Genomic DNA, 19,375 nt, shown 5'->3' with positions numbered 1-19,375 from the left:
AAGTGAAAAAAAAGAGAGGGGGGGGGGGGCAATCTTGCTGGCCAAGGAACTGGACAAAGAGTTCAGGTGAAGGAAGAAAGAAAGGTTTACCAAATCCCATTATTTTAACAAAGATAGACATTTGTCTATGTTGGCATTGAACAGTCAAAGTTCAGGAGGAACGAGGGCCCCACCCATAAGATTCCTTATAATTTATATCCCCACTATATAATCAAATCTTATATATAACATAATATATAAATGTTTTGAATATCTTGTTTGGTTTATGATAGTAAAAGGCCTAGAGAGAGAGAGCGAAGAGAGATGAATCATGAAGGTGTTTACTCCAGGTTCACCCTCTCGTACCCATTTCTTTCCCTTTCTTCTTTCGACGGTGTCATGACCCACCAATTTTTCTTTTTGTCCCCATCAAACTCTCTTTTTTTTTGGAAATTTTGCTTACATTTTAATTTAATATATATATATATATATATTGGATTTTATATATAACTAATTCAACGACAATCTATCCTATTAGAATTCTTAAATTGTATTTGAGCAAAAAAACGATTTTTTTTTATGAATCGTTAATTTTATAAATAATCGAAACATTACAAAAGAAAGTTTTCAAATCCGGCAACCAACCGTTACAAATAACCCATGATGATGGAAACTAGAGACCTTTAACAAACAAAGGAGAGACAAGCATACAAACATCAACTTAATAACGAGTCATGATGCAGTCAAGCCTGTGTAGTGACCAATCCTCAAGCAAGCTAGAGAGGGTAGCCGGAGTAGAGCTAATCAGAGAGAGAATACACATACGTACCATCTGCCCAAACTTGTAGATAGATTCCTCTACATTAGAAGATTTGTTCCTGAATATCCAGGAGTTCCTTTCAGTCCAAATCAGGTAAACAACAGCTTGGAGAATAATCTTTGCCAGAATGCAGCGGTTCCGCGTGCGATCGTGACTTTGGTCGGCAACCCAAAGAATGCAGGCATCAAGATCAAGAGGGGGAGTCCGCCATACCTTAGCGGCAAAATAGTCCCAGACCTGTAGGCTATAGTTGCAGCTGAAGAAAATGTGGCGATGTGGCTCATCCTCCACTTGGCATAAAGGGCAAATGGTGACGGTGGTCAGTCTCCATCAGGAAAGTCTGTCGCGTGTCGGAAGGCATTGATGAAATGCCAACCATTGGATAAATGCAAACCTTGGAACTCCATGACAGAACCAAACCAAAACGTACCAAGGAACTCTCGAAGCAGAACATCGCACCTGATTTCACGTGTGCCTTGCTGAAAAAGAGCAACCAAATGTTGCCCGGCGCCTTCTTCCATTCGAAAATATCATTTCCTCTAGTTTTGGAGGGAAGTTGAGTGTCGACAAGGGTGATAAGGAGCTGGAGACCACGGTATGTCCTTGCCCCTGCCAACTGCCATCCATCTTCGCTCACCACGTCAGCAACCCTAGCATGTCTAGGTATACCCAAGCTCCTTGGACCATTTTCACCGACAAAGTCGATGATAGGTCCAAGGGAAGACCATCCATCGAAACCAAAAAGAGGCCAATTGACTATCTCCATAGGAGCAACGGATGAAAGGACGAACCTGATTTTTTAGGAGTAGCAGTTTCCGTAGATTCCAAGAGAAAGTGGATGATGGTTTTGTGTCCCAATACCCCCTTCCCTTGAAAATGTTCTCCTTTAACCAAGCCACCCACCAACTCGAGCCTGAAAATAGTGTTGAACTCCTCGAGACTGCGGATTCCAAGACCGCCCTCTTGCTTTGGTTTACAAATCGCTTCCCAAGCAACTCTGGAAGCCCCATTTGAGTTCCCTCCATTGTTCTATAGGAACTGTGAACAAATTCCATCAATCTCGTTTAGGATACCTTTTGGAATTAGGAAGGTTTGTGCCCATGCATTCACCATCCCATATATAACCGACGAGACCATTTGAATTCTTCCGCATATGATAGAAACTTCGATGTCCAGGAATTGATTTTCCGGCGGATCCGGTCGATAAGAGGCCGATAATCTAGTTTGGACAGCTTCCACGGGCTCAAGGGTAATCCCAAGTATGTCATTGGCAGAGTACCTAAACGGATCCCCGCCAATCCACTCAACGTAGCCGCTTCTCCACTGTTGACTCCCCTAAGGAAAAGCTCAGACTAATCTGTATTCATGGATAGGCCAGAGCGTTCAGCAAACAAACCCAGCAAATGAGAAATCTTCGTCAGAGAGTTCCAATCTCCTTTACTGAAAATAATTAGGTCATCGGCAAAGACTAGGTGGGTGAGCATCGGGGAAGTGCACTTTTTGTGTAACAAAAATCTTCGTACAGCGGCTGAGTGGTCGAGTAGCTTGGTGAGTGATTCCATGGATAGGATAAATAAGTAGGGGGATAGTGGATCCCCTTGCCTTAACCCTCGTTTGCTTGGAAAGAAACCTGCCATTTCGACATTAACCGAGATGGAAAATTTGGGAGAAGTAATACACTCACAAATCCATCCTATGAAGATGGGAGGGAAAGCCATAGTCCGTAGGGTAGCAAGGATGAAGTCCCAACTCAGTGAGTCAAATGCCTTGCGAATGTCCACTTTAAGAAGAGCGTTCTTACCATCTGTGCTTTTGTGATAGTCACGGACCAACTTCGTGGCCAACATCACATGTTCCATGAGAAGCCTTCCTTTTTGAAAAGCGACTTGATTCCGAGAAATACAATTTTGGATAATCAGTTTCAGCCGGTTTGCTATAATCTTCGAAATCTCTTGTACAAAAAGTTACAACAACTGATTGGGCAGAAATCAGTTAACCTATCTGCCCCCGACTTTTTTGGAATCAGCGCAATAGATGTTGCATTTAGCTCCCTCAGAAGTTTTCCTAACCGAAAAAATTTCTGCAGTCTTGACAAATCCGTTTCCAACCGTTTCCCAAGCCGAAACAAAGAACTCCTTAGTGAAACCATCTGGCTCGAGGCATTTGTTTTCATGCATGGAGAGGAAAACTCTCTTAACCTCCTCTGTCGTGACCTCCTCGGTCAACTTGGTTTGCGTGGCGAGTGGGCACCTGAAAGAGATGAGGTTTTCAATCCATCCCTGAGTGTCCCTATGTGACCGATTGCTAGCATTACCCAACAAGTCTGAGTAGAAGGCTACAACATGCTCCTTTATTACACCAGGATCGGATACTCTCTCCCTTTGTGAGTCAATCAAGTAGTGAATTGAATTCCTTGTTGATCTGGCCACTGCTGTTTTGTGAAAAAACCGTGTGTTCCGATCCCCAAGCTTCAACCAATTTAGCCTAGATTTTTGCCGATAAAATCGATCATCGGCATCAAGGAGTATGTGCCATGATCTTCGCAGCCGAGTTTCCTCTTGCGCCACATCAGGGGACAGGGAAGTAAGGAGTCGACGTTGTGCCTCCTCCAACCTTTCCTCTATCTCTTTTGTTCTCTTGGAGAGTTGACTGAAATGGGTAGAATTCAGCCGTCTCAACGGGTGTTTAAGCCGTTTGAGGGCCAGACAAAACCGGAATTGGCTGGAGCCAATTATCTCATTGTGAGTCTAACCCTCCCTGACTACCTGTAAAAAATCCGGGTGAAGGGAAATGTGGTGGAAGTAATTAAAAGGTCTTCTAACTTGTGGTAATGTCGAGGGAAATCGGACTATGCTGGGTGCATGATTAGAGGGCCCCGGAGAGAGCAGGTGTAGCTCCTAGGGAAATGGTCGAATCAATGCCCGTTGATAAGCACTCTGTCCAGTTTTATCGCAAGGGGATCGACTTGGTGGTTGTTCCACCAAGAGAATTTAGCCCCTCTTGTCTCCATGTCAAAGATCCATGTGTTCTGAACACAGTCTCTGAACTCCTCCATGCCTACAGTATTAGTAGCCGGGTTCGGGAAGTTAGAGCGTTCCTATTGAGAGTATCTGATTGAAGTCTCCCATGATCACCCATGGAGATGAGGATAATAGGGAATACATCGCTAGCTACTGCAATTCCATCCATAGGCTCCAACGTTCGAGATATGAGTTCTTTGCATAGATGAAAGTGACGGTGAATCTGATCTCGCAATGGGAAATCTGAACTCCATAAGTGATAGCTTGCACAGAGAATTGGTAGAAAGTGACTTGTACTGCAGGGTCCCAGACCACATAAATTCTGCCATGGTCATCAGCACAGTGGTTGTTGCGGTGTTTCCAACACGAAGATATACCAGATTCAATCCTCGTAACATTTCTTGTTTGTATATGTATCTTTAAAAAGGCTCCTAGAAGAGGTCGGTGTCTCAAAATCCATTCCTTTGAAGCATAACGCTTATTGCGGCCGTTAAGACCCCTTATATTCCATCCAAAAATCCATTCCTTTATACTGGATTTGGAAGCATAAATTGGATTATGGTTCGCGAGTTGAGTTAGTAAACCCTAATTTAACATAAACGCAAATCTGTTTTTTTGCGTGGGTTTTAAATCTTCCAAACCTAAATAAATTTAGGTTTTATATATATTTTTTAAATTATTTTTAATTTTCATTGTTGTTTTGTTAGATTTTATTTATCATTTATATGCATTTTTATAGATGTTAAAGATAAAAATGATATTTAAATCTAAAATGGTATTTCGATTTTAAAAATATATGAACACTTAAATAGAATCTGATATCGTATTTTACATTGTATTTAAATTGGTGGATTATAATTTTTTACACGACTTGTATTTGATTTTCTTTTTTCTATTATTAGAGAATATTTAGATAATATTTTTTGTTAGTATTTGTTACGTCAATATAACAAACTATTTCTGTATTTTATTCCTTTTACCCTACTTCTTATATAGACAATCACATATACTCACACCATTATAATCACCAATATAAACACCAATACATATAATAGTTTGTTATATTGATGTAACAAATACTAACAGAAAATATTCTCTAAATATTCTCTAATATCTATTATGTTTGTATTGAGTATAATTATGATTTTATCTTACATATTATTTTAAAATCTAAATTCAAATCTTTTTAAAATTTACTTGAGTATTTGTGTTGAATTCGAAGACTGATTTGTTTGGTTTGCGAGCTCGACGAGTTGAGTTATGTTTGAGTTTTTTTTAAATGTTTTAAAGAATGAGTTGGACCCAAATTATCAACTTAGTTTTAATGTGTATAAATATTATATTTCTGTCATGCAATTGTTTGGTTGTCAATAGAATTTGGAATCAAAATTCAGAGCATTAAATAAATCCAATTAATAACATTTAAATTAATTTCTCGCCTATGAGGTGAAATTCTAATTTTTAATCATGTATGTGAAGAAGTCGTCGATATTTATTTCCTCCGTTTCAAAATATTTATTGTATTAGATTATTTCATATGTTTCAAAATATTTATCATCTACATTTTCAAGATATTTTTTAATAATTTTCAATTTTATTCCAATCAAATTCCAAAAAATTATTAATTATAATATTGTTTTTATTGTCAATAAAATATTAAATAAGGGTATATATAATTTTTTTTCTCTTTTTTTTTTAAATGTTAAATAATCTATAACTACAAATATTTTGAAACGGAGTATGTATATTTTTTTGGTCAAATGATATTTACATATTGCTTTAAATTAACTGTATTTTACTACAAACTCGAAGTTTTAAAATAATCTTGAGAGACAAAATAAATATGAATAAAAGGGGAAATAGCCTAATTATCTAAAATATCAAGGACTAGAGATTGAAAAACTATTAATTGCAAAAAGGACCTTAATTTCGTCAGTTAATCACTTCTAAATTTCTAATACACGTACCGGTATTTATTTTGGTAAATTTCCAAAAAAATTCATTATCATAAACTTTATTTATTTAAAATGTTCATATTCATATTGAATTTGAAATTTTCTTTTCTAAAAAATTATTTAAAATTTAATTTTTTAACAAAATTTGTGAATTAATTTTGACACTTACAATGGTTATCGTGGCGCTTACGAATATTTTACATTGTATTTAAATTGGTGGATTATAATTTTTTACACGACTTGTATTTGATTTTCTTTTTTCTATTATTAGAGAATATTTAGATAATATTTTTTGTTAGTATTTGTTACGTCAATATAACAAACTATTTCTGTATTTTATTCCTTTTACCCTACTTCTTATATATTATAGACAATCGCATATACTCACACCATTATAATCACCAATATAAACACCAATACATATAATAGTTTGTTATATTGATGTAACAAATACTAACAGAAAATATTCTCTAAATATTCTCTAATATCTATTATGTTTGTATTGAGTATAATTATGATTTTATCTTACATATTATTTTAAAATCTAAATTCAAATCTTTTTAAAATTTACTTGAGTATTTGTGTTGAATTCGAAGACTGATTTGTTTGGTTTGCGAGCTCGACGAGTTGAGTTATGTTTGAGTTTTTTTTAAATGTTTTAAAGAATGAGTTGGACCCAAATTATCAACTTAGTTTTAATGTGTATAAATATTATATTTCTGTCATGCAATTGTTTGGTTGTCAATAGAATTTGGAATCAAAATTCAGAGCATTAAATAAATCCAATTAATAACATTTAAATTAATTTCTCGCCTATGAGGTGAAATTCTAATTTTTAATCATGTATGTGAAGAAGTCGTCGATATTTATTTCCTCCGTTTCAAAATATTTATTGTATTAGATTATTTCATATGTTTCAAAATATTTATCATCTACATTTTCAAGATATTTTTTAATAATTTTCAATTTTATTCCAATCAAATTCCAAAAAATTATTAATTATAATATTGTTTTTATTGTCAATAAAATATTAAATAAGGGTATATATAATTTTTTTTCTCTTTTTTTTTTAAATGTTAAATAATCTATAACTACAAATATTTTGAAACGGAGTATGTATATTTTTTTGGTCAAATGATATTTACATATTGCTTTAAATTAACTGTATTTTACTACAAACTCGAAGTTTTAAAATAATCTTGAGAGACAAAATAAATATGAATAAAAGGGGAAATAGCCTAATTATCTAAAATATCAAGGACTAGAGATTGAAAAACTATTAATTGCAAAAAGGACCTTAATTTCGTCAGTTAATCACTTCTAAATTTCTAATACACGTACCGGTATTTATTTTGGTAAATTTCCAAAAAAATTCATTATCATAAACTTTATTTATTTAAAATGTTCATATTCATATTGAATTTGAAATTTTCTTTTCTAAAAAATTATTTAAAATTTAATTTTTTAACAAAATTTGTGAATTAATTTTGACACTTACAATGGTTATCGTGGCGCTTACGATATATATATGATGCAGCGATTCAAGTTTTTAACATTCCTACCACAAGTCAACGTCTATCCCACTTGCTCGATCGAAGAACCCTAATCGCAAATCCATAACTTTCTGTATTCCTCGCAATCACGGAGTTCCTGGTTTTTGTTGTCGGAGATCGAACTTTTGATTGCGGAACCTTTTTCGTTTTCTGTCGGAATCAAGGATGAAAGACGGCAAATCAGCAAAGTTGAATCACCAGCAGCATAATCACCAGAACCTTCACTTGTCTCCGTCGAAACTTGCGAAATTGTTCGATCCTGATGCTTCATGGGACAAGGTATTCTCGCAATGTCGATTCTCGTTTGACCTAGCGTCGTTCCTTATATTGTGACTTTTTTGCCTTCGAGCAGTTCGCAGATTCTAGTAATTGATGGTTGATCTTAGTGAACTCGTTCCCCAACTATGTTCAAATCAAATCAATTCCATGGAAAAGGCGAACACTTTGCTCGAATAAAAAATATAGACCATCTGCAAATGGCAGAAGATACCCTTTTGAATCGGGATGTCGCGTGAGCTGTCCATTAGATTGTCGGAAACCCTTTGCTTCTCCATAGGTTTGGTTCTATTGGAATTGTGGATACAAAATTCATGCTGGGTTTAGGACGTGTTAGATTAACTGATTCTTGATCGTGAATAGAATGTGCGGAATCAAGGGTTGTTGATGGTGCAGGATCAATTGGGAGATGTGTTGCATTGGATTCGGCAAGTGTTGGGATTGATCTGCGGATTGATATGGGGAGCCATACCTCTGGTTGGAGGCATATGGATCCTTGCGTAAGTGAAACTTCTTGATCCTTCTGAATCTGTTTTTATCAAGTTTCTTGGTGTTGTAGTTAATCTATATATCGATTACTGAATTCAGCTCCGGTTTGTTCTTGGATGCTCATATATTTCTAAATCAATGGTGAATGCTTGTTGTCGGCAAGTCATAGTAGATTCAGTGTAGGGTGGTCCGTTTGTTTGTTCCTTCAGCTTGTTATGAGTCTTCTGAGTAGAGTGAGAGCTTATTGCCGTTCTCTTTGGATTCTGCAGATTCGTATAAGAAGATTTGAACGCTGCAATAGATCTGATCCATTAAACCTTATAAGATTGCACACATTATTGTTTTTAACTTTTGAATGGTATTTGATAGAACTTAGGGTTCTATCGACAAGTTTTACGCATTTGGGGAGTTTGTGGATCCCTGAATGTGATCGGAGATACATTCAACCTCCCAATGTTCTGATCAAAGCTCTGTTGATAGCTTTATTGGATGAAGAACTCGTCCTCTTATAGAGGACTACCCGGCCAAAATGGTGGCTGGCCAATTCTCAGCCATCTTAGGATGAAACCCCCAAGGTTATAATGTCTAGATCTGGCTTCTGTTCTGTACAACTTGACTGCTATTTCGGGTAATGCTAACATGAAGTAAAGCAAACCATGCTTTTGCATTTGAGTGAAATCAAACTTGTTCTCTAGTGTTGGGAGGAACATAATGTCTGATGTTGTGAATGAGAAAATCTGGTTGCTTGGTTACAATGTCCAGGAACCGAGTTCCATGCAACCGGACTACTGCTTGATTATTGCTTACAGGGTTTGTCATTTCGGGTTTCGGTTATTTTGGTTGTAGAAAAATTATAACTATCCTGTTTTTATATGGGATTCGGTATTGGTTTCAGGTGTCCGATTTTTGTTGCGTTTGGCAAAAAATATTTCGATATTTTTTTTTGTTATTTTTTATATTTCGTCTTAGAGAAACCATTCTCATTTGTTTTTTATATCGAATTCAATTCTGTATATTATTTGGTTCGGTTATATAACACAAAAATAAAATGGCCACCCCTAATTTGCTCACATGGAGAGTTTTTCTATATAATTTGCAGATTCTTGGCAATATCGTCAGGGATAGTGTACGGATACTACGCGATGATTCTAAAAGTGGATGAAGAAGATTTCGGAGGCCATACGGCCTTGCTCCAGGATGGCCTATTCGCATCTTTGACTCTCTTTCTGGTGACACTCTCTTCTTCGTCTTAAAGGCACACCCACTCATGTCACCTTTTTTACTTATTTATTTACTATTTTTCTTTTACCGTGTCTGTTAAAATCTTTCAGCTCGTGTGGATTCTTGTCTATAGCTTGGCACACTTCTGATAAAAGTTACCAACCATGTGACCAATGCCAAAGGAGATCATCATGAGCCATTCTTTTGCCAGTTGCTACTGACAGTATGTGTTATTAGTACGGCGACTGATGATCTATGTATGTTTTTGTCTACATCGTTGTAATAATCTTTTTCCTATCTTCTAAAATTTCTTGGCCACAAACGCTTCATTCGACGATACAATGCTAAATTCCATGGCTAATGCTTTTGACGAGCTTGAAACATTTTACTCAGCGTGTCAGAGTCTCTCAAAACGCTAAAAATTACGTTTAAAAACGCAAACGCAACAGAATGAAGAAAGTCCTACAACAAAACACTAAGACAGATGATAACCTGTGTGGAGTCTGAGTGAGTATCCATCCCCCCATCAAGATTTCTGGCCTGACCAAAAGAACAAAAGTCAACTTTTTAACTCACATTACCAGTGGATCAAACACAGCTATGGCGTAGTTCACAGCAGATGCAACCAATAGCGTCGTTCAAAACGTTTGTTTGCTTACCATTACGCGTAGTCGCCATAGAGAAGGCGGTAGTCCAGTCTCGGGCGATGGATTCGGGAACCTTTTCATCACTGGCAGTGAAGGGAGTCCAACTGTATTCTTCTTCCGAGTCGTTTGTCAAAACCCAGCTTACCTTCTCCGGTGGATTATGAAAGTCAAAGCTAAATGGCGTTTCTTTGGCTTTCTTGGCTGATCTGTTGCTTATTCCTTGGCCTTTTGAATGCTGCTAAATACAATAATTTTGGCTTTGTTCTTACAGTTGGACATCAAGAACAACATGATCTGGGAAGTGGGTTTAGGCAACTTCTGATCACTGGTTTAGTGTGCGTGTGGATGCGTGAGAGAGAGAGAGAGATGTATGTTTCAGACTTACATCTGATTGAGCATCGGAGATCTCAGATTTTTTGGCGCTCTTTTTAGGTGCTCCTTTTTCCAAGTAGTACATGACCTCGGTCTTGGACCTGAACTTGCGTCCTGTACCTGGTTCATGGTAGTACTGCAATGGCGGAAAAAAGAAACCACTTTTATCACAATTATGTTTTCGTAATGCCAAACACTATTCAGCTTACTATATTTTCAGCAAAAGAGTAGCATGACAAGCTCACACCACGGAAAACCCTAAATGGATTCCGCCGGAACATGATGAATTTAAATACTGGATGCCTTACAATGAATCATGGTAATAAGGTTTAGGCCCTAACTCCACCACAAAAGCTAGAGTGGAGGTTTGTCCCTCCTTATATATTGGCCCCAAATCCCTCTCTTTTTTCAATGTGGGACACTTATCACATCGATGCAAACTTCCAAAAGTAGGACATATCCTGAAGTATTTACGCGAATATTCTATGCCAGGATTTTCAAAACATAAATATTAAATTCAGATATTGTCACAGCAATGCAATGTATTACTACCAATCCATACTACAGTACAGAGCATGAAACACCATATCCATATTATTAAAACATTACCATCATAGAAACATCTAATTGTCTATGGTGACTGAACCAAACAAAGCTCAGCAAAGACTGCATAACGAACCATATCAATTGACAAGAATCAACTCTATAGCTTCTATATAGCAATTGTATGCTTTCCACCGCAATATATCCCCCCAAACTTACGCTAAGGTATCGTTAGTCATCGCACACATATGCAACGTACAATTTCCAGACTATAACCACCTCCACCGATGATTAAAGAGGAAAATACAAAGTGTAAGAAAAAAAACTATTTTTAGACTCCAATATGCAAATTTTAAGCAAATAACAAAACAGTAAAACTACAAAGCTACAAGGGAATGGAAAGGGAATTGTTAAAATTAGTTTTTCATGGCTCTGCCGACAAGGAAACTGATTCAGACCACAATGGATTTCCACCCATTACCATAAAACTTCCCTTCCCATAAAACAAATCCATAAACATCTTCCAGTACATTATCAAGGATAACGATATTAAACTACAGGATCGTTTTAAGTGTACCATGAATATTCCAAACCAAACCAAGGACAACAACAGGAAAAAAGGTCATCCTTTTTTGCTAGGGATCAGTTTTACAGCGTCTCCAAGGCAATTGTGTTCTTTCTCTGCTTATCATGTGCCCATTCAAAACAAGATTCGTTCACATAGTTTCCAGTAATGTATACATATGTTGAATACTGTAATTGATTTGCTGCATTCATGAATCAACAAAACCCAAAGAAACAAAATCCCTGAGGCAGTAAACAACAATCGATAAAACCTAATCTGCACATTTCGACAAACAACACATCGCGGATATTGAAAGCTGATAGCAACATCAGAGCTGAGATTTTACCTTATCGACGGAACCCGCCGTAGCGCCGGAGGTTCGAACCCTATCTTCCACCCTCCAACCAGGAGGCAACCAGTTGTTGTCCCCCGGCGCCGCGCGCTTTCGCGTTTTCGATTCCACCGCCGGCTGTGCCGTGTTCTTCGGCGGATCCGCACCGCTCGACATCCCGGATCTAGGAGGGATCGGCTGCCGTTTCACGCCGTGATCTAGGTTTCCGGCGTCAGTTGAGATGTTGGAAGAGATGAAGGATCCAGAGGAGAGAAGAGGATCGGGAGGGAAATCGCCGTGATCGGACGGTGAAGAAGCTGACATGAGAGGATAAAGGACTGAGATTTAGCGGAGACACGGAGCATTTCCTGACTGAATTAATTTGGACCTTCATATAGAGGAAAGGAAAATAACAAACAAATGAAACGCACGAGAGAAGTGACAAAAGAAAATGTCTTCCGTACGCTTAACTCAACCAACCCCATCCTAGTATTATCGAGCCGACTCGAGGTTGACTTCTTTTTATCGAGTCGAATCATAGAATATCTGAATCCGAATAAAAAAATGGGTTGAGTGAGCTATCTCACCACGAACCGAATTCAAACGAGCTAGATCGGTCGGTTCGTGACTTGGTTCGTGAGCTGAAGTAAAAAAAAAAAATTATGTTAAAACTTGAAAATGTTGATATTACTTGATATGATATTTTGATTTGTAGATAATTTTTTTATACATGGATTAAGATCGGAAGATGGTTTTTTGTACAATACTTCTGTGTACTTGATCGTGTTTATTTGAAGATGATTTTTTGTACATAGATTATGATTGTGAATATAAGTATGATTTGGATGTATTGATATGTTCTTTTTATACTGATATATCATTTGGATATGGTTTTGTATAATTTGATATGGTTTTTTAGGTATTTAGAAAAATATGACCCGACTTGCGAGTTAGTCGAAAATTCTTTGGTCCGAATAAAAACGGGTTTAATGAGTTGGACTGAAAATGAGCTGGTGTGGACATCCCTAAGTATTACTGTGTACTGTTTGGATTGGTTATTCGGAACGTTTTAATTTAAGGGGTTTAATTAATTTAACCTATTGTTTCGATTTAATTGGAATATTGTAAAATAATACTAGCATATATCCCGAACTCATTCAAGCCTGGCCGTTGGATATTTTCCAGCGATTAAAGACAAGTGAGCCAATGGAATACAATTAGTCCGGCACTTGGTGGGCCAGCGAGAGATGCCCATTCTAACTTTCGGCTTCAGTGTGGTCCATTTTGCATGGGATTGCGTATAAGAAAAGAGGGGTTTTGCAATAATTCATGGTACGCCAATTTTTCAACAGTATTATTAATTGGTGGGCCTAGTAGGCCCATTTAGTTTCTTGCCTTGAGGTCCAAATCATATTTGCTAAAGTTCATTAAAGAGCCACTTGGTTTGTGGAATCGCGTAAATTTTTGGCATTTCATTATTTATTTTGGTACCTAACACTTGACACCTTCTTTTGTTAATCTAGTAATCTCAAAAACCAAACCACATTTCTTCTCCCTTGCACTCTTATACAAGTAAGTAATATCGAATAAGACAAGACAGAGAATAAGGAAATGGTGTATGTATTGTACTAAATGTATTAGAGAAGCTGTGAAATAGGGCGCCGAATGAACTGGACAAGGAAAAAAACTTTTGGAAGCAAAATTACATAAGAAAACGAGTGAAAAAATAAAATAAAAAACAAACACGCAATATATGAAAACAAACAAACAAAAAACTGTGTCGTTAATTTCTTCTCTCTTTCTGAAATCTTTTGACGTTGTTGTGATATCAAAGAAGATCAGAAGCATTTCCTGTGCACGATCGACGGTCCAGATTCATCGTACTCAGCTTTCGCAATCCACATCTGTAATTTCACCAAGGAGTTTCATTACTCTATAAACTTTACAAATTATACACCGAATCCGTTATAGATCCAAAACCAATAAGATAACTGAATCCCACGTAAAAATGGAATGAGTATAATTTCTTTAAAACCGAAAAAATCAAATAAAAATTAACATAAAGAACTGAAAGTTCTTTTTTTATCAATAAACTTCGAATAAACCGAATTTAACATAAATATGAATGATTGTTTTTTACTAAAACTCAAATAACCGAACCGATACCAAAAAACTAAAAAATTTGAATCGAGTTCAATGTAAAAACTAAATTGTTATAGTTTTTCTAAAACCGAAATATCGAATCTGAACCGGGTTCAACATAAAAACTGAATGGTTGTATTTTGTTTAAAACCGAATAAACGAACTGAAACCAGAAAAAACCGAAAATTTCACATCGAATTCAATATAAAATCTAAATGGTTATAGATTTTGTAAAACCGAAATAATCAAATCCGAGTATAACCGAATCGAAATCCGAAATGACCAGCACTGTTAATACAAGTTGCAAACCATGTGACAAAAGATTAGAAGGATAAGAAGGAAAAGTAAAGTACCTGCTGGAAAGTGCTGAGTGAAGCCAAAATAGAGCCACCGATCCAGACACTGTACTTTCTCTCAGGCGGAGCCACCACCTTTATCTTCATGCTGCTCGGCGCCAAAGCCGTGATCTCTTTGCTCATCCTGTCACCGATTCCTCCGAACATGGTGGTTCCTCCACTCAGCACAATGTTCCCATACAAATCCTTCCTTATATCCACATCACATTTCATGATCGAGTTGTAAGTGGTTTCATGGATTCCAGCAGCTTCCATCCCGATCATCGATGGCTGGAACAGCACTTCAGGGCACCTGAAACGCTCGGCCCCGATGGTGATGACCTGTCCATCCGGAAGCTCGAAGCTTTTCTCCACCGAGGAGCCTGAGTTTGCGGTTTCCAGCTCTTGCTCGTAGTCTAGAGCGATATAGGCGAGCTTTTCTTTCATGTCTCTCACAATCTCGCGTTCAGCCGTGGTGGTGAAGGAATACCCACGTTCGGTCAGGATTTTCATGAGGTAATCAGTGAGGTCACGTCCTGCGAGGTCCAGACGCAGGATTGCGTGTGGAAGAGCATAACCTTCGTAGATGGGAACCGTGTGGCTGACACCATCTCCAGAGTCCAACACAATTCCTGATTCAACAACAATGTGAAAAGCATCGGTTAAAAAAAAAGAATAATTATTGGGATTTCTGTGCGAGCTCTCAGCAGTTTATGCTGAGCGCTAATCATGTACAAGAATCGCGAAATCACAAGCCAGATATCTGTGCCACGAAAGGGGCCCCTGTAGTTGTCATCGTTGGGCATAAAGCTACACAAACTGATTTCGTGCTGGAAAAAAATTCTAAGATGAATCTTGCACAAACTGACCAGTTGTACGGCCACTGGCATACAGGGAGAGAACAGCCTGGATGGCCACATACATGGCTGGGGTATTGAAAGTCTCAAACATGATCTGGGTCATCTTCTCACGGTTGGCCTTTGGATTGAGAGGCGCTTCTGTGAGAAGCACTGGGTGTTCTTCAGGTGCAACACGAAGCTCATTGTAGAAAGTGTGATGCCATATCTTCTCCATGTCATCCCAGTTGTTGACAATACCATGCTCAATTGGGTATTTAAGAGTCAAGATGCCACGCTTAGACTGAGCCTCGTCACCAACGTATGCATCCTTTTGGCCCATTCCAACCATCACACCCGTGTGGCGTGGACGGCCTACAATGCTGGGAAAAACAGCTCTTGGAGCATCGTCACCCGCAAACCCAGCCTACACCAGCGCGTCCACATGAGTAGCATAGAGAGATAACACCGACTTACTCATAATCAATCCTTTTAACATCGACGGAATCTTACCTTGACCATTCCAGTTCCATTATCACAGACAAGAGGCTGGATATCTTCACCATCTGCCATCTTCAATCTGCTGAAACAAAACCAATTACACAACCAATAAAATCAATATAATCATGGTTCCAAAACGAGAAGTAGAAGTCACACGGTAACAATCAAGGGTAGTAGTTTATGCACAACAATTTTTTTTTTTTTTAAAAAAAAACTGCATAGCAAAAGCTAAATGGCAAAGTTTCAAACACAAGTGTCCCGAAATCAAATGCGTTATTGAAAATAGAACAGAGTAGCGTGAAAAAGGAGTTCAAACCAGCCAGATCAATACGATCACCTGATAAATTCCGATAGATCATTCTTACATCCATGTTGTTTTCTTTTTCCCAAACATTTCCCAACGTAATCAAGCAAAACGAGATTAAATAATAAAATTCCGTAAGATTTTCCGAAATCCGTAACATCATTGGATCCTCCTCGCTATTACAGATGATCAAGTATGCTAACAATCAGGAATTAAAAAAAAAAACTACATAAACGATTCCTAACATATCCCGTCTACAGAACCATTCTTACACACGTAATGAAATTTGAAACATCAAATCCGAAAAATCCTTCCACGCGTTTACATTAAAAGTCCACGGAATATTTCGATTTTCCCGGCAACCAAACAGATGGAGAAACAACAGGGAAACAAAAAAATAGCATTCACCTGATGGATTTCCGAAGAGGAAAAAACGATGAACACGACGAGAACGAGAGAGCGGAGAAGAAAGAGCCTTCGGAACCTGAAACGCTCGCTCTTGAAGAAGGATTCAAATTCTTTTGAGGAGCGAACCTTTAACCGAGGCAAAATGAACTTCCCACTGTATCGTGCGAACGACCGAAAATAGATCCCAGCCGTTAGTTTTCTCGGGAGTGCCAAAACCTAAGCAGGTCCCGACACGTGTCCGCCTATTTTTGGTAACAAACTAGCGATGGATGTTGAAAGACGGTTTTACCCTGATTCACTGACAAATATGGGGCCCAATTGTGTTATATTGAGCTTTGGAGTTTATGGGCCTTCGTTCATTTAGACCCTAAACTAACTCCAAATTCTTGAGACTGGAAAAGAGAGAATGGGCCTTAAAGAATGATCTTAATGGGCCGTTGTCAAAGCCCATCCTAGAAGCGATTCCACCATTGGTGGGAGTAGCATAGCAGACATGGATATGTCCGTAGCAGATCCGAGCTTTCCATGTGTTCCCCACTTCCCCTAATGAAACCCCGATATCGAAAATCTCCCATTCCGATCTTCTGAACCTTCTATCTATATACAACCTCCGTTGTCGGCTCTCTCTCTCTCTCTCGCTCTCTATCTCTATTTCTGGGATCACTGGAAGGTTCTGCTGAATTCCTCATCATCTGCAGACTGCAATGGCTTCCCAAGCGAGCCTTCTTCTTCAGAAGCAGCTCAAAGGTACACTCAGAAACCCTCGTTTTTTGTTGCGACAAATCTGTTCGGTTCGAATTCCTTGGAGGTGTGGTGCTTTCCGAGTTTTGATTGGATTTTGTCGTCTCTGGGTCTGGGTTTTGTTTCAGATCTCTGTAAGCATCCGGTTGATGGATTTTCTGCTGGATTGGTTGATGAGAACAATATATTCGAATGGAGCGTTACGATTATCGGACCGCCCGACACACTCTAGTAAGTTCTCACGGTTCTCCTTGATCCTAGATCTCGTTGCTTTCGTCAGAAATCTCTGTTTGTGTCGTCTAATCAATAATCATCGATGATTCATGTGTGATGAATTGAACAAGGGGGATTTCCCGGGAAAATCCTGTTGATTTGTCGGACGAGCATTGGCTCAATGAATGATGCTTGATTTATCTCATTGCTGATGCTGCTGCGATTCGATCATTATAGAATTTCTGGTTCCTCTTCTGGATTTCACCAGTTTCGGGTTTAGTCTTTCTCTACATGTATTCGCATGTAGTTTATGTTATGAATTGTGATGTTCCGACATTGCAGCAGTGTGTTCCTGAGATGTTATTCTATCAGATTCTTTATCATTTTTCTCAGCTGTTTTCCCTTTTTGGCTATTCGTATCCACTTGATTGCAACAGCTAGGAAGGAATAAAACAAGCCATTGCCTTGATGCTTGCATCATTGCGAGTGAAATTAGACATTCTTTGGTATTTATCACTAACAAAAATATTGTTTCTTGAACACAGTGAAGGAGGATTCTTCAATGCCACAATGAAATTCCCAGAAAACTATCCGAATAGCCCACCAACTGTGAGGTTTACCTCAGAGGTTTGGCATCCAAATGGTTAGTCCATTCTCTCAGACCCTAACCTTATTTAGGATAAGAATATAAACGTCGCCATATTTCCACTCCTTTTCTGTTATTGAATCGCTAAGGTTTGTGAAAATGGTTTATTCGTGCATGCAGTTTACCCTGATGGCCGTGTTTGTATATCCATTCTCCATCCCCCTGGCGATGATCCAAGTGGATATGAGCTTGCAAGTGAGCGTTGGATGCCTGTTCACACAGTATGTGATCACTATTAACCCAGTTTTATCTGTGTTTATATCTGGGGTTTTCATCAAAGTGAAACTTCAAACTCGGTTTATTGCTATTAGATTTTCTGAAATTAGATTTATTTACTCTTATGGGCGCTAAAAAATATCAGGTGGGTGATATGCTTTCATTTTGCTTATGTTGAATAGGGTGTATTATATTCTTACTCCACTGCATAAAAACTGTGCTGTTTCAGGTTGAGAGTATTGTCCTGAGTATCATATCAATGCTTTCCAGTCCTAACGATGAATCCCCGGCCAATGTTGAAGCAGCTGTGAGTCATTCTATTCGCTAGCTCTATTGAACTCTCGCTTGATCCAAAAATGCCAATGCTGGTGCCATAAGAGTCCAATATGTTGTACCAGAAGTAGAACTTGCTCATCAATCATTCGGGTTTTCTTCTTTCGTCCTTTGTTTATGCAGAAAGAATGGAGAGATAAGAGAGACGAGTTTAAGAAGAAAGTGAGCCGATGCGTCAGAAAGTCTCAAGAACTGCTATGATCATTAGGGCTTCACCTCCAAGTTCTCAGGTGTTCCAACTTCATTATATCCTTGTCTGAAACCCCTTCGAATTGCCCAAACGCTGCTTGTAATAACTCAATCTTACATCTTATCCCGTTCCAAGAATCAGTCTTTGGTGAAAAAATGTTGTTTCCTGAGAAACAGATCTTTAAAGGGATTATCATAAGCTTTCTGGTGAAAAGCTCCGTTTTCCTTTCCTTTTTTTTAGGCATTTCAAGCTCTCCGGCGGAGATTTCAGGAGTGTCCATTTGGGGTTTTTGAATTTTGATTTTGGTTCGATTTGGTTATATTCAGTTTTAAAATCTATAATTATTTAGTTTTTTTTACACAATTTATAACCATTTGATTTGGTTCAGTTACATTATATATTATTCGATTTTAATCGGTTTACGCAGTTGTTGGCCGAATTAATCACTCTTAAAATCGGTTCAGTTACCAACCAAATTAGAAGAGACATTTTGTTGTTTCGTGATTTAAGATGTTTGCTGTTGTTTTGGTTTTAGACGCTAGAACTGCGTGCCGTCTCTGAGCTCCCGAAACAACATCAAATGATTTCTACTGGGCCAACAATTAAAAAAACACCCCATCCCTTCTCAAAATGAGATAATACTCATCTTTGTAGTTTTGTTTTGTGTCAGCGGTCGTTTCAGACACACACACATGCATCGTATTATTGTGTTTTGTTGAAGATTGGGGGGGGGGGGGGG

General features: G+C 38.0%; 4 protein-coding genes across 6 annotated transcripts; 2 read left to right on the top strand and 2 right to left on the bottom strand.

The window, feature by feature from the left end:
- Nucleotides 1-7,311: 7,311 nt before the first annotated feature.
- Nucleotides 7,312-9,642, top strand: LOC104814879 (uncharacterized protein C20orf24 homolog). Its single transcript, XM_010543101.1, has 4 exons — nucleotides 7,312-7,606; nucleotides 8,000-8,103; nucleotides 9,192-9,321; nucleotides 9,424-9,642. The coding sequence occupies exons 1-4, from the start codon at nucleotides 7,493-7,495 to the stop codon at nucleotides 9,460-9,462; spliced, it is 387 nt and encodes a 128-aa protein (XP_010541403.1). The 5' UTR covers nucleotides 7,312-7,492; the 3' UTR covers nucleotides 9,463-9,642.
- Nucleotides 9,643-9,658: 16 nt separating this feature from the next.
- Nucleotides 9,659-12,214, bottom strand: LOC104814877 (methyl-CpG-binding domain-containing protein 5-like). 2 transcript variants are annotated; one of them, XM_010543099.2, is made up of 4 exons: nucleotides 11,787-12,214; nucleotides 10,346-10,468; nucleotides 9,973-10,198; nucleotides 9,659-9,853 (listed from the first exon to the last, which is right to left on the bottom strand). In XM_010543099.2, exons 1-4 carry the CDS (start codon nucleotides 12,093-12,095, stop codon nucleotides 9,840-9,842), a joined length of 672 nt encoding a protein of 223 aa, XP_010541401.1. In that variant the 5' UTR covers nucleotides 12,096-12,214; the 3' UTR covers nucleotides 9,659-9,839. The 2 variants fall into 2 exon arrangements, with proteins under 2 accessions (XP_010541401.1, XP_010541402.1); XM_010543100.2 differs by having other exon boundaries at nucleotides 9,973-10,195; nucleotides 11,787-12,208.
- Nucleotides 12,215-13,375: 1,161 nt separating this feature from the next.
- Nucleotides 13,376-16,406, bottom strand: LOC104814876 (actin-12-like). Of its 2 annotated transcripts, none has more exons than XM_010543097.1 (5): nucleotides 16,298-16,406; nucleotides 15,598-15,664; nucleotides 15,118-15,511; nucleotides 14,267-14,880; nucleotides 13,376-13,675 (listed from the first exon to the last, which is right to left on the bottom strand). In XM_010543097.1, the coding sequence occupies exons 2-5, from the start codon at nucleotides 15,655-15,657 to the stop codon at nucleotides 13,610-13,612; spliced, it is 1,134 nt and encodes a 377-aa protein (XP_010541399.1). In that variant the 5' UTR covers nucleotides 15,658-15,664; nucleotides 16,298-16,406; the 3' UTR covers nucleotides 13,376-13,609. The 2 variants fall into 2 exon arrangements, with proteins under 2 accessions (XP_010541399.1, XP_010541400.1); XM_010543098.2 differs by having other exon boundaries at nucleotides 15,598-15,667; nucleotides 16,298-16,405.
- Nucleotides 16,407-16,869: 463 nt separating this feature from the next.
- LOC104814875 (ubiquitin-conjugating enzyme E2 7-like) lies at nucleotides 16,870-18,873 on the top strand. Its single transcript, XM_010543096.2, has 6 exons — nucleotides 16,870-17,044; nucleotides 17,167-17,269; nucleotides 17,797-17,894; nucleotides 18,018-18,118; nucleotides 18,343-18,420; nucleotides 18,570-18,873. Exons 1-6 carry the CDS (start codon nucleotides 17,002-17,004, stop codon nucleotides 18,645-18,647), a joined length of 501 nt encoding a protein of 166 aa, XP_010541398.1. The 5' UTR covers nucleotides 16,870-17,001; the 3' UTR covers nucleotides 18,648-18,873.
- Nucleotides 18,874-19,375: the final 502 nt, after the last annotated feature.

Source organism: Tarenaya hassleriana, unplaced genomic scaffold (genome assembly GCF_000463585.1).
Source record: "Tarenaya hassleriana unplaced genomic scaffold, ASM46358v1 Cleome22, whole genome shotgun sequence".
Taxonomy (NCBI): domain Eukaryota; kingdom Viridiplantae; phylum Streptophyta; class Magnoliopsida; order Brassicales; family Cleomaceae; genus Tarenaya; species Tarenaya hassleriana.
Note: the sequence above shows the minus strand (reverse complement) of the source record. Positions and strands in the feature narration are given on the sequence as shown.